This window comes from Nyctereutes procyonoides, unplaced genomic scaffold, assembly GCF_905146905.1.
Source record: "Nyctereutes procyonoides isolate TBG_1078 unplaced genomic scaffold, NYPRO_anot_genome, whole genome shotgun sequence".
Taxonomy (NCBI): Eukaryota; Metazoa; Chordata; class Mammalia; order Carnivora; family Canidae; genus Nyctereutes; species Nyctereutes procyonoides.
Window position 1 is genome coordinate 24,145,010 of NW_026575049.1, and position 11,318 is coordinate 24,156,327.

General features: G+C 61.8%; 2 protein-coding genes across 6 annotated transcripts in view; both read left to right on the top strand.

Annotated features, from left to right (window-relative positions):
* Positions 1 to 1,464, top strand: part of TCF20 (transcription factor 20) — a 109,937-nt gene extending 108,473 nt beyond the window's left edge. For all 4 annotated transcript variants that reach the window (XM_055328288.1, XM_055328289.1, XM_055328291.1 and 1 more), the window contains one exon: positions 203 to 1,464. Coding sequence is in view for 1 of the 4 variants with exons in the window: in XM_055328287.1 (XP_055184262.1) it covers positions 203 to 220 (18 nt within the window). In the remaining 3 variants the exon portion in view is untranslated. The remainder of the gene's footprint in view (positions 1 to 202) is intronic.
* Positions 1,465 to 5,969: 4,505 nt separating this feature from the next.
* LOC129511717 (cytochrome P450 2D15) lies at positions 5,970 to 10,387 on the top strand. Of its 2 annotated transcripts, XM_055328653.1 has the most exons (10): positions 5,970 to 6,271; positions 6,918 to 7,089; positions 7,588 to 7,740; positions 7,842 to 8,002; positions 8,285 to 8,461; positions 8,614 to 8,755; positions 8,961 to 9,148; positions 9,541 to 9,682; positions 9,779 to 10,003; positions 10,244 to 10,387. In XM_055328653.1, exons 1-9 carry the CDS (start codon positions 6,083 to 6,085, stop codon positions 9,955 to 9,957), a joined length of 1,503 nt encoding a protein of 500 aa, XP_055184628.1. In that variant the 5' UTR covers positions 5,970 to 6,082; the 3' UTR covers positions 9,958 to 10,003; positions 10,244 to 10,387. The 2 variants fall into 2 exon arrangements, with proteins under 2 accessions (XP_055184628.1, XP_055184627.1); XM_055328652.1 differs by lacking the exon at positions 10,244 to 10,387 and having other exon boundaries at positions 9,779 to 10,030.
* Positions 10,388 to 11,318: the final 931 nt, after the last annotated feature.

An 11,318-nucleotide genomic window follows, 5' to 3' on the forward strand; every position in this document is an offset into this window, starting at 1 on the left:
AGTGCAGGTGGCCGTGTCCCTGCTGCCCTCCACCGTGCTCCCAGTCGGGGCCACACAGCGGCTCCACCACAGGTCTTGGGGGTCTCCCACCTAATAGCACACTTGCAGGGGGTTCTGCGGCTGCCGGACCCCCAGACCGGGGGCTGTTGGCTCTGGGGCTGTGCGGAGGTTCCCAGCACCCAGTGTCGCTTCTGTCTTCCAGGTGAGACTGTGGAGATGAGAGGTGGTGGACACTCACGATGGAAGGAACCGTCCTGCTGTGCGGCCCCGCCCCGCCCACCCCGCCCCGCCAGCACCTCCTCCCTAAGTCCTTACATCACACCCAAACCGTGACACCACAGGAAAGAAAGACCCAAGAAGTTGGAATGGCTGTTTCCATGGACACAATCTCCATAGTGACAATGTGGGGGGAGGGGGGAGGGGTGGGCTGATGGGAAGGGGGGTGAAAGGGTGGGATAAAAATATATATATATAAATCTATTTTTAGTCTGGAAAGACTTTGTTTAAATGAAAGGTGCGCTATCCCTTTTGATTCTATTTTAAAATTCTCTAGTTAAAGAACTCCAAATTTGTTCCAATAACAGTGAAATTTAAGTGTGAAATTGAACAAGCTGGTCTCATAAAGGACGGGGTGTGGCTTTGATCCTTAGCCTGCCTCACACCGGTTCAGAGAGCTGCAGACCCAGGGCTGAAAGCAGACAAACCACACCAGAACCATCCTTTGTCATTAATTTGTCTCAAAGTGGGAAGGTTTGGGGGCTGGGGGGGGAGGGTGATGTGGGGATGGTCCGTGTTTTCAAGAGTGGGGGAATGATGTTTAAACACAAAAAATAAATTTTTTTCATTTCCAGAAACACTATTTATTTATTATTTTTAAAATTTTTATCTTTTTGGGGGGTGAAATTGGCAGATGTCCCAAGGTCACAGCTATGTCCTGGATCACTGTGGCCGGTGAGAACCTCGAGCGCCCCACTAAGTACGCGCGGCAGGCAGGGTCGGGGGTGGCCCACGTCTGGCGCGCTCCTGGCCACCGAGCCCTGCCCCCAGGACAGAAGGTCAGGACAGGAAGTCTAAGCTGTAGGAGTCGACACAGGGGAGGGACTGTGTCTGCCGAGCGTGACCAGTGTGGGTTACACTGACCAGGAATACCCAGTTAACCCTTTTTTTTTTTTTTGCTTTCATTTTTATAAAGGAAAGGGGGCCTGTCTGGTGAGCAGCCCCACGCTACATGATTCTTTATGTTGTATTGTTTTGTTTTGTTTTGTAAATTGTATAATTTTTAAATATCTGAGTTTTAAAAAAAGAAGAAAAAAGTACAAAAAAAAATTCTTGTTAAGGCCTTAAGAAGGGGTTAGTGCATCTTTCAGGGGTCACTCTGCCGTGGGGATAAAATAGCTGTTTCACAAACAGTTTTATTTAAAAAACAAAAAAAATCAAAAAATAATAAACTTCATTTTAACCTTGTTTCCTTTTTTTTGTTTAATATAAAGCAAATGCGCGTCTCTTCATCCTCCCACCGCAGCCCCCGAAGGTGGCTTTCCCCCCCTGCAGAGCAGCCCCCCAACCCCCCGCACCCGCACCTGCACCCGGCGGTCCTCGCAGCTGCAGGGCCTGAAGAGAAGCGAACCCAGGGCCCCTCTGCGCGGCTCCACCCGGGTGGGTGGAACTCAGCCAGGGTGTGGGGACGGTCAGATTTACTTAAGTTGGTATGAGGACATATTTCCAATCAACATTAATTTTAAAGGTTATAAAAAAATAATGCAATGTTAATGGACTTTTCTAGCGAACAGAAATACTGGAAGGAATGTTGTGAAGTCGAAATAAGCAATTATAAATGAGTTCTTGTGTGCTCATCAATTTGGGGCTGCAGAAATGGCAGATTAATTCTGTTTTAATGGCTCCATCAAGCAGCGCGGCCCATTTCTCATCTCCCTCACCAGGGTGGAGGCGTGGGTGGGTGTGCTGCGCGGGCCACGGGACCTGCATAGCAATGCCGGCTTTTTGAGCTGTGTGGCTTTCCGTCTGCTCTTGACTTGGCATTAACACAGTTCAAGTGAAATTGATAGATTTCAGGTGTCAGGGGCTAAACCACAAAACTTGAAAAATATGTATCTTGAGGAAAATATTTTCCTGACAGCAAATGATTCCTTGTCATCCTGCTTTCCTTCTTCTGTCCCCTTCTGACTTGCTGATGATCCTTGATTCCGAAATGACCATTGGCGGCCGTGGCCACACACCCCCGTCTCCTGCCTCCACTGCATTTCAGCTCCCACAGCTCTTAAGCTCTCGGTAATTTTCCCGCCACGGCCACCCACCCCTAGTTACCGCCCCCCCCCGCCCCGCCCTGCGATCCTACTGCACTGACACCCATAGTCAGCATTAGGGATCATCCTTGGTGTTACACGTTCTGTGGGTTCGGACTAGTGGCGCGCACCCCCCGTTCCAGTGTCACACAGTCGCCCCGCTGGCCCAGAGCTCCTCAGCACTCGGCCTGCCCTCCCGCCTCCTGATCGTCGCATGGCTGGAATCCAGTGCGTGGCCTTGTCAGGGGCCTCCTTCACTCAATGATATTTAAGGGTCCCCCATGTCTTGGTGGCTTGGTGGCTCGTTTCTTTTTAGTACCGAAGAATTGTCCGGATGTCCTACCGTTTGCTCACCTCCCCAGAGACATCTTGGTTGCTTCCAAGTTTTGGCGATTGTGAATAAAGCTGCTACAATTATCTGTGTGCAGATTTTTGTGTGGACATCGGTTCTCAACGCCTCTGGGTCAGTGTCACGTAAGAAGGTTGCGTTTTGACAGGAGTCACGGAGCTGACTTGTGCGTCCCCACCAGCAGTGTGACCCGTGGCCCCACATCCTCACCAGGATTTGATGGTGGCAGTGTCTGGATTTTGGCCATGCTAATAGGTACGCAGTGGTGATTTTTATATATGTGATTTTTAATTGTAGTTAAAGACGTGAAATTTACCATCTGAACCAGTGAGTGTGCAGCTCAGGAGGTGTTAAGTACATTCACACTGTTGCGCGACGGGTCTGCAGAACCATTTGTCTGCCGAGCCTGAGCCCTGTACCCTGAAATCACCCCCGGGAGGCGGGCCCTGCCTCTACGCTGCCCCCACCGCCGCGCCCACCCTGGCCTGGCCCTGGCCACCGGGCAGGAAGCCCCAGCGCCTCCCCTGGATCCTCCCCGGGTTGGGCCGTGTGCAGGGAGAGGTCTAGGCCCGATGCAGGGTCCACTTCCTTTCTGCCCCCGGGAAGGAGGGGGAATTGGGGGGCTTCCTCCACGGGCTGCTGTGCCTCCGGGAGGGGGAGGGGCAGGATGAGAGCGATGTTCCTGCGCCCTCAGGGGTGCCCAGGCCCTCTACCTGCTTGTGGGGGACAGGGTGGGGTGGGGGTCGGCGGGTGCAGGGCAGCCGTGTTGCTGCGTCCCTCCCCGACAGGACCCTGCCCTGCGCAGGCAGACCCCAGTGACACGAGGGGCTCCCAGGAGCGCTAGCTCTTGCTTCACTGGAGCAGCCGCACCACCCGGCGGGGGTCAGCCCGGTGTGTCTCTAATGAACCCCAGTAATTTACGCGCTGGCCCTTAGAGACGTTTACATCCAAACAGCACAGATTTTGTAATGGACCCTAGTGCTGCCCTGGGACTTCGACCTCCTGGCACGACCTGAGACCCATCGCGGCACGTCGGGGACCTTGAAGCTGCAATTGCACAATGATGGCAAAAATCCACAGGCCTCGTGACGGCTTGTTTGCCCAATGGCTGCCGCATCCTGGGCCCCGGGGAGGCACTGCCCTCCCTAACCCCATGGGGGTGACTGGGGAAGGCAACCAAAACCACCGGCAGATAAGGGCCATTTGTCCAAGGCCAGCAGGCGACAGGACACGGGGCCTCCCACCCTTGGTGCCAGCACCACCGGCCGGCAGCCCCCAGAACCACCCCGCTGCCAGGCACTTGCCGCGCACGAGCCTGCAGTGGCGCTTTGGTCCTGCTGCCAGGTCACCTTGGAGTGCAGCGGGTCCTGCTCCAGCCTGGGGCCCTGTCCCCCCTTCCCACGCCTCCCCTGGGTCCTGAGCACCCGGAGCAGGGTCCCCGTGCTCTTCCCACTGTGTGGCGGTCCTTAGCCCAGCGCCTAGCATGTGGCATCTCCAGCGCTGGCAGGAAGAGCCCAAGGCCACCAGGTGCATGGCCGAGGCAAGGTGCAGGCAAGGCCCGGCCGGGCCTGAAGGTGGGCCTTCTGCTGGGAGAGTGGGGCGCTGGGCAGCCCTAGGGGAGCCGCTCCCACAGACCCGCGGCTGCAAACTGGTGAAAGCCCGTGGCCACACCCCCAGTTGCCACCTCTGAATCTGGAGTATGAGGAGGCACCGGGAAGATCCTGGTCCCCTTACCTTGTCCCCTTACTGTGGGGGAGGGAGAAGGGGGAGATTCAGGGCTGGGGGAGGGGATGCCTCCTCTGGGCCCTGCATCAGCGGGGGGGGGGAGGGGGAATACTCCAGCTGCTTCCAGGATGAGAGTGGGCTGCACCCCTGCGGTGGGTGCAGGGCCTGACCCCCAGGGAAGGCCTCCTCCCCACCCTCTGGGTTCTACCTCATTGGAGCGAGTTCTGGCCTCAGAGTTCCCAGGCCTCACTCATTTAGCGCTTCAGCTTCAACTCCCACCCCTTTGGTTGTTGAGGAAGGAGTGGGGCCTGGCAGGGCGAGGTCACCCCCGGACTTGGAGGGGCAGCAGGGCTGAGCAGGAGGAAGGGTGTGGGGCCGCGGGCACTGGTGCGGGGGGCACAGAGGCTCGCATCTTCCCTGCAAGGACCGCAGAGTCGGGTGGAAGGGATGGCGCTGGGCCAGGGGCACTGGCGGAGGGAGAGGGGCTGGCCTGGGGGTGGGGGGGGGCAGCCTGAGAAGCCTGTCCCTGTGCTCCTCGGGGCACGCCTGCGAGGGTGTAAAGAAATTGTGTCCCGCTTCGTCGCCCCTCGTCCCCTCGTCTTCCAGAATGGGTCTGAACAGCTGACATTCAAGGGCAGGAGGAGGAGGAGGCAGGCGCACCCCGCAGAGGCCTGGGGCACGTGTCCTCTCCAGGCCACCCTCCACCTGAGTGGGCAGCAGCCCAGCCGCGGGTCCCCGAGTCGGGCAAGTGGGCAGGCACGAAGGGGGGCATCACGGGTGACACCAGGAGGTCCGAGGACCAGTTGGGAGCAAATCTGGGAAAGGAGCTCCGGGGCATTGAACTGGCCCATCTGGGTGCCCAGAGAGCCCTGAAAACAGCCCCGCTGCCCCCCCCCGCCCCCCAACACACACTCACCGGGCCGTGCCAGCCCCAAGGAGGCCGCTCGCCACCACCGCAGGCAGCCTCCAGGCAGCCCCTGGGGACCAGGGACCTTGGCGCTGGCTCCCAGAGTGTGGGTGTGTACGTGCGTGCCCGTGATCGTGTGTCAGTCCTGTGGGTCGTGTCGGTGAATGTGTGAGCGCTTTGTGGTTGCGTGGTTCCGTGTGTGTGAACTCGTGTGAAGTGAGACAATGCTGAGAACGTCACCCCCCCCCCCACAGTCCCTCTGATGCTGTGACGTCCCCACGGCACTGGGCAAGTGCTAGTAACAAACTTGGAGGTAAAACCACACAGGAGGAGGCAGGTAACGTGAGAAGGCGAGAACGCGTCCCTGGAGACAAGGCTGTGACCACGTTGTGGGGCGTGAGCCTAACATGACGGGTGGTGGCAGGATCAAGTCCAGGGATCCCGGGATTCTCCCCGGGGCCTGTCGCAGAGCTGCAACGTCGGGCTGAAGGTGAGCCTCTCCCCACCCCTGACCCCACTACTGTGGGTAAACACCCAGAGAGTGCAGCGGGCACAGGACTCCTGTGGTCACCCCTGACCTGAACTCCCCTGCACCTGACCCCTCCCTGCACCCTCTGGCAGCACTGTCGCCCTGACATATTGACTCAGGGCAAAGGCCAGTCTCAGCTCCCTTTAGAGTGAGGCCAGGCCAGTTGAGTGGACAGTGCGGGGAGAGCACCCTGGCTGGCCGGTCCCAGGTCCCTGGTGTGCTGAGGGACACCGGCGTGCCCCACGAGCCCAGCGGGCACTGAGACAGCTATGGGGCTGCTGACCGGGGACACGCTGGGGCCCCTGGCCGTAGCCGTGGCCATCTTCCTGCTCCTGGTAGACCTGATGCACCGGCGCAGGCGCTGGGCCACACGCTACCCGCCAGGCCCCACGCCAGTGCCCATGGTGGGCAACCTGCTGCAGATGGACTTCCAGGAACCAATCTGCTACTTCAGCCAGGTAAGGAAGGTGGGGGGCAGCAGAGACCTGGGGACCCCCTAGCAGCAGACAGCAGGTGGCGGGTGGAGCTTCAGGCTGCACAAGGAGATGGGAAGAAGATGTCCAGGGCCTGTAGGACCGATTGGATTTTCCAATCAATGGTCAGAGAGAACCAAGGCCTGGAGTGGAGTGTGGCCTTGGCGGTGGATTTGAGAGCTAGTTGGACAGCCCTTAAATTACGTGACCTGGGTCCCTTCTGGTTCCTTCAGGAGGAAAAGTCGTGAGTTGTGAGAATAGGGGAAGGGATTCTGGACGGGGGAACCCCATCTCAGTCAGGAAACCGGGGCTAACATAGGTACAATGACAGGTACAACTCTAGCGGCTGTGGGTTCTTGAGCCTCAGTTTCTTCACCTGTAGAATGGGATCCTAACATGGCCCACTGACAATTTTGGTGACCTTTGCAAAGTCAGAGCTAAGAAGAGTTCTGATCCAGCGGCAGCCCCTCCTCCGTAGAGTGTGTGACCCCAGGGTCACGGGGCCAGATCTGGCCCTTGCACCAGAGTGCTGCTGGCCCCAGAGGTGCCCCAAGGCTAGCATCCCGAGACTGGGGGCCTGCAGCCTGGTGGGGACCGGACTTGACCCCCGCCCTCCACCCGTGGCCTGCAGCTGCAGGGCCGCTTCGGAAACGTGTTCAGCCTGGAGCTGGCCTGGACGCCGGTGGTCGTGCTCAACGGCCTGGAGGCCGTGCGCGAGGCCCTGGTGCACCGCAGCGAGGACACTGCCGACCGCCCACCTATGCCGATCTATGACCACCTGGGTTTCGGGCCAGAATCCCAAGGCAAGCGGGGGAGGGGCGCAGCCCGGGGCCTGGCGGGGATGGACCAGCAGCGACAAGCCCGCGGGGCCACGCGGGGCAGGATGGTGGCGCGCACGGCAGGGAAGAGGCAGCAACCTCGGAGGGGCGGCAGGTGGAGGAAGGAGTGGGTGCCAGGTGCCGGGTGGGTGGCGGCAGGATGAGGGCGGGCCCAGGGCCCTTGGGAGCGGGAGAGGCCGTCGGGGCGGGCGGGAATGAGGACCCAGTCGGTGGGGCGAGCCGGGGGCGCCAGGACTCTCCCGGACTGCGAAGGGGTCGAGGCGGGCGGCGTGGGGCCAGCACCTGCCGGCCGAGAAGCGCCGGCGAGCAACGCGGGCAGAGACCTGTCCCCGGCGGGAAGGGTGTCAGAGTGGGCGCGATTTAGTGGCGGTGGGGAGCGGGGGGGGGGGGGGGGGAGCGCCCACGGCCCCGCCCCGCCCCGCGCGCAGCCCCGCCCACGGTCCGCCCCTCGCCCGCCCCCAGGGTTGTTCCTGGCGCGCTACGGGCGCGCGTGGCGCGAGCAGCGGCGCTTCTCGCTGTCCACCCTGCGCAACTTCGGCCTGGGCAGGAAGTCCCTGGAGCAGTGGGTGACCGAGGAGGCCCGTTGCCTCTGCGCGGCCTTCGCCGAGCAGGCGGGTGAGCGGCGCGGCGCAGGTCCCGGGGCGCGGGGATGCGCGCGGGGGGGCGGGGGGGGCGGGGGGCGGAGGCGAGCGCGGACCCGCCCGCTGCGCCCGCAGGCCGCCCCTTCGGCCCCGCCGCGCTGCTGAATAAGGCGGTGAGCAACGTGATCTCGTCGCTCACCTACGGGCGCCGCTTCGAGTACGACGACCCGCGGCTGCTCCAGCTGCTGGAGCTCACCCAGCAGGCGCTGAAGGAGGACTCCGGCTTCCTGCGTGAGGTGCGCGGCGGGGAGCCCCGGGGAGGAGCGCGTGCGCGGGCTGGGGGGTCGCGGGCGGGGCGGTGGGGCACCCGCGCCTCCATCGGAAGCCGCCAGAGCCCCCGAGATCTAGAGGCGAGATTGATCCTTCAGGGGTCCCCGGGGCCAGGAAAGAGGATCGAGGCGGACTTAGGGCGGAACCGGGTCAACGGGGGGTGGGGGGGGACACCCTGGAGGCGGCGGGGACCAGACTGGTCGCGGGGAGCCCCTGAGCACAGGCAGGGCCCCATCTGCGCCCCGCAGGCCCTGAACTCCATCCCCGTGCTCCTGCACATCCCGGGACTGGCCAGCAAGGTCTTCTCAGCGCAGAAGGCCATCATAACCCTGACAAATGAAATGATCCAGGAGCACAGGAAGACCCGGGACCCCACCCAGCCACCCCGACACCTGGTCGACGCCTTCGTGGATGAGATAGAAAAAGTGAGGTGTCCGGGACAATAGTTGCGGGATGAGGGCCCCAAGAACCAAGGCCCACGAAGGTGGGGCCGTGTATCACCCAGTGGGTGCAGGGTGGGAGGCCATCTGGGGGCTCTCTCCCTCTGCCCCAGAGCTCACCCTCTCACATGGCCTAGGCCAAAGGGAACCCCAAGAGCAGCTTCAATGAGGAGAACCTGTGCATGGTGACCTCTGACCTGTTCATCGCTGGGATGGTGTCCACCTCAATCACGCTGACCTGGGCCCTCCTGCTCATGATCCTGCACCCGGACGTGCAGCGTGAGCCCAGCCTGGGGGTGGGATGGGATGGGATGGGGGAGGGAGAGGATGGACAGCCCGGGGTCCCTTGAGCTTGGTTTGGCCCCCAGAAGCTCCGAGTGGAGGCTGGGACGTGGTTCAGAGGTAAGAGCTGCCTCCATAGGCGTCAGACGTCAGAGTCCAGACCCCTGGGTTCTGACCACTGTGGGGATGCTTGTGTGTCCAGGACGTGTCCAGCAGGAGATAGATGAGGTGATAGGGCGAGAGCAGCTACCAGAGATGGGAGACCAGACCCGTATGCCCTTCACCGTGGCCGTGATCCATGAGGTACAGCGTTTTGGGGACATCGTCCCACTGGGTGTGCCCCACATGACGTCCCGAGACACTGAAGTGCAGGGCTTCCTCATCCCCAAGGTAGGTCTGCAGGCCTCCCTCTGCCGTGGTCACAGCCTGATGCTGGGGGTGGGGGGCAGCTGGGGGGACGCGGAGGAGAGCAGGGGCTGGGCCAGCCCCACCCCTTGTCCCTTCAGAGCTGCCAGGCCGCTGGGGAAGACAGGCTGAAATGTGCCACAGCGTGCTGGAGGAGCCTGTGCACAGGGACGGGTGGCCGTGTGGGCACCCGTGGGTGGGGAGTCCCTTAGCCCTGCCATGGGGACAGAGAGGGTGCCGAGAAGCTTCTGGGGCCGAGGGGTTATTCAAAGGGTCCAGGAGTGCGCCAGGCGGAGTGTGTGCCCATGCATGTTTGGTGGCAGGGGCCCGGGCATCCCGTGGCCCAGACCCCACCCACGCCAGGCATCTCCTGCCAGGGGACGACACTCATCACCAACCTGTCGTCAGTGCTAAAGGACGAGAAGGTCTGGAAGAAGCCCTTCCGCTTCTACCCGGAGCACTTCCTGGACGCCCAGGGCCACTTCGTCAAGCAGGAGGCCTTCATGCCCTTCTCTGCAGGTGCGCGGGTGCCCGGCTCGCCGACCCCTCCCGAGGGAGTCTTGGAGGCTGGGGCCCCGGCGCCGGGCTTACTGGGCGCCCCTTCCCCACCCGCAGGCCGCCGCGTCTGCCTCGGGGAGCCCCTGGCCCGCATGGAGCTCTTCCTCTTCTTCACCTGCCTCCTGCAGCGCTTCAGCTTTTCAGTGCCTGCAGGGCAGCCCCAGCCCAGTGACCACGGGGTCTTCACCTTCCTGAAGGTTCCAGCCCCCTTCCAGCTCTGTGTGGAGCCTCGCTAGGGGCAGGAACCCCCCCACACACCCGGCTCCTCAGCAGGGGCCCGAGGTACAATAAACCAGTTTGGTGGCTCCATCCCAGCTTCCGAGTCCCTCAGGGCCCCCTGACCAGCCGCCGGTGGCGAAGGGGCCGCAGCGGCCTCCCCAGACCCAGCCCTGACCCTGGCCTGCTCCATCCCTATCTTGGACAGATGAGGTCTGCCGAGGGTCAGAAGATGGGAGCTCACCCCCTAGTTGCCCACAGAGCCCCAATACTGGCTACTTGGTTAGTGACCATGTCTATATTTAGGTCCTGGTTCGTGGTGGGAAGATCTAGAACAAGCTGCTGAGAGCCCTCAGCTGGGCCCTAGTGGGGCTGAGAGGACCCCGCTCAGCCTGGACACCCGCATCTCAGGTCCAACACCACCCACCCCACCCCACGGGCCAGCAGCTCGGCCGGCACCAACTCCTCTATCCCATTCGTCTATGACACACCCAAAGGTGGGGGACTCTGGGACAGCCATGAGGGATGTTCCAGGCTAACACCCGGGGCACAGTCCCCAGGTGCCCCAGCTTTCCCTGGGAAGCCTTTGGCCATCCAGGGGCCACCTCCCTAAGCCTTTTAGTCACTCAAAACCGGGTGAGACCCCCTTCCCCAGCCCCCAGGGATGCCTGTGTCCAGGCGCCTGCCCCAGAGCTGCCGTTTACAGCCAGGCTGGAGGAAGACGACACTCATCTGGGCTCCACCCAAGAGCACAGTCCGAGTGTCTGGGTCAAGCTGGGTTCTCAGGAGACTTGGCCAGTGGTCGGCAGTGGGACCTGTGGGCCACAGGCATGCCCCAGGGACAGGGGTCAACCTTGGGCCCGTGGAATGGGCAGAGGAGGGGGAGGCCACCCTCGCTTTCATCCTTGCCCTGCTGGGATACTGTGTGACCCTGGGCCAGTCCCTCCCTGCCCTGGGCTGCTGGGTCCTGTCATCCTGCTCTGACTTCTGGGGCAGTGACCCCATTAGCCTGGAGCCCCGGCCGAGAACAGGACTGCTGTCCCCCTGTGCCCACCCCTACAATTAGCTGCCTCTGGACTGGGCTCCTGGGCAGCACCTGATGGTTTCTAGGTGTGCCGCTTAGCCAGTCTTGGGCAGACCCCCTGGTGCATTTAGAGAACAGCCTGGGGACCAGAGACATTCGGTTAGAGGCACCCCACTCAGCCAGGCCTCTCTTTCCCTCCACCCTGTACCCAACAGCATCCCTGACAGACGTCCCACCAGCACCTTCTAAACGCCCTCCTGACATGGAGCTCCCCCACGTTCAGGGAACTTGCTCTGTCCCTTGGCTCCGAGTCGGAGGGCCTCTCCAGAGGAGCAGGTGTGGCAGGGAGTGTGGAAG

Coding starts and splice junctions, on each gene's coding strand:
- LOC129511717 (XM_055328653.1), top strand. CDS start 6,083: ATGGGGCTGCTGACCGGGGACACGCTGGGGCCCCTGGCCGTAGCCGTG. Junction 6,272..6,917: donor CAATCTGCTACTTCAGCCAG/GTAAGGAAGGTG, acceptor CGTGGCCTGCAG/CTGCAGGGCCGCTTCGGAAA. Junction 7,741..7,841: donor GGCCTTCGCCGAGCAGGCGG/GTGAGCGGCGCG, acceptor CTGCGCCCGCAG/GCCGCCCCTTCGGCCCCGCC.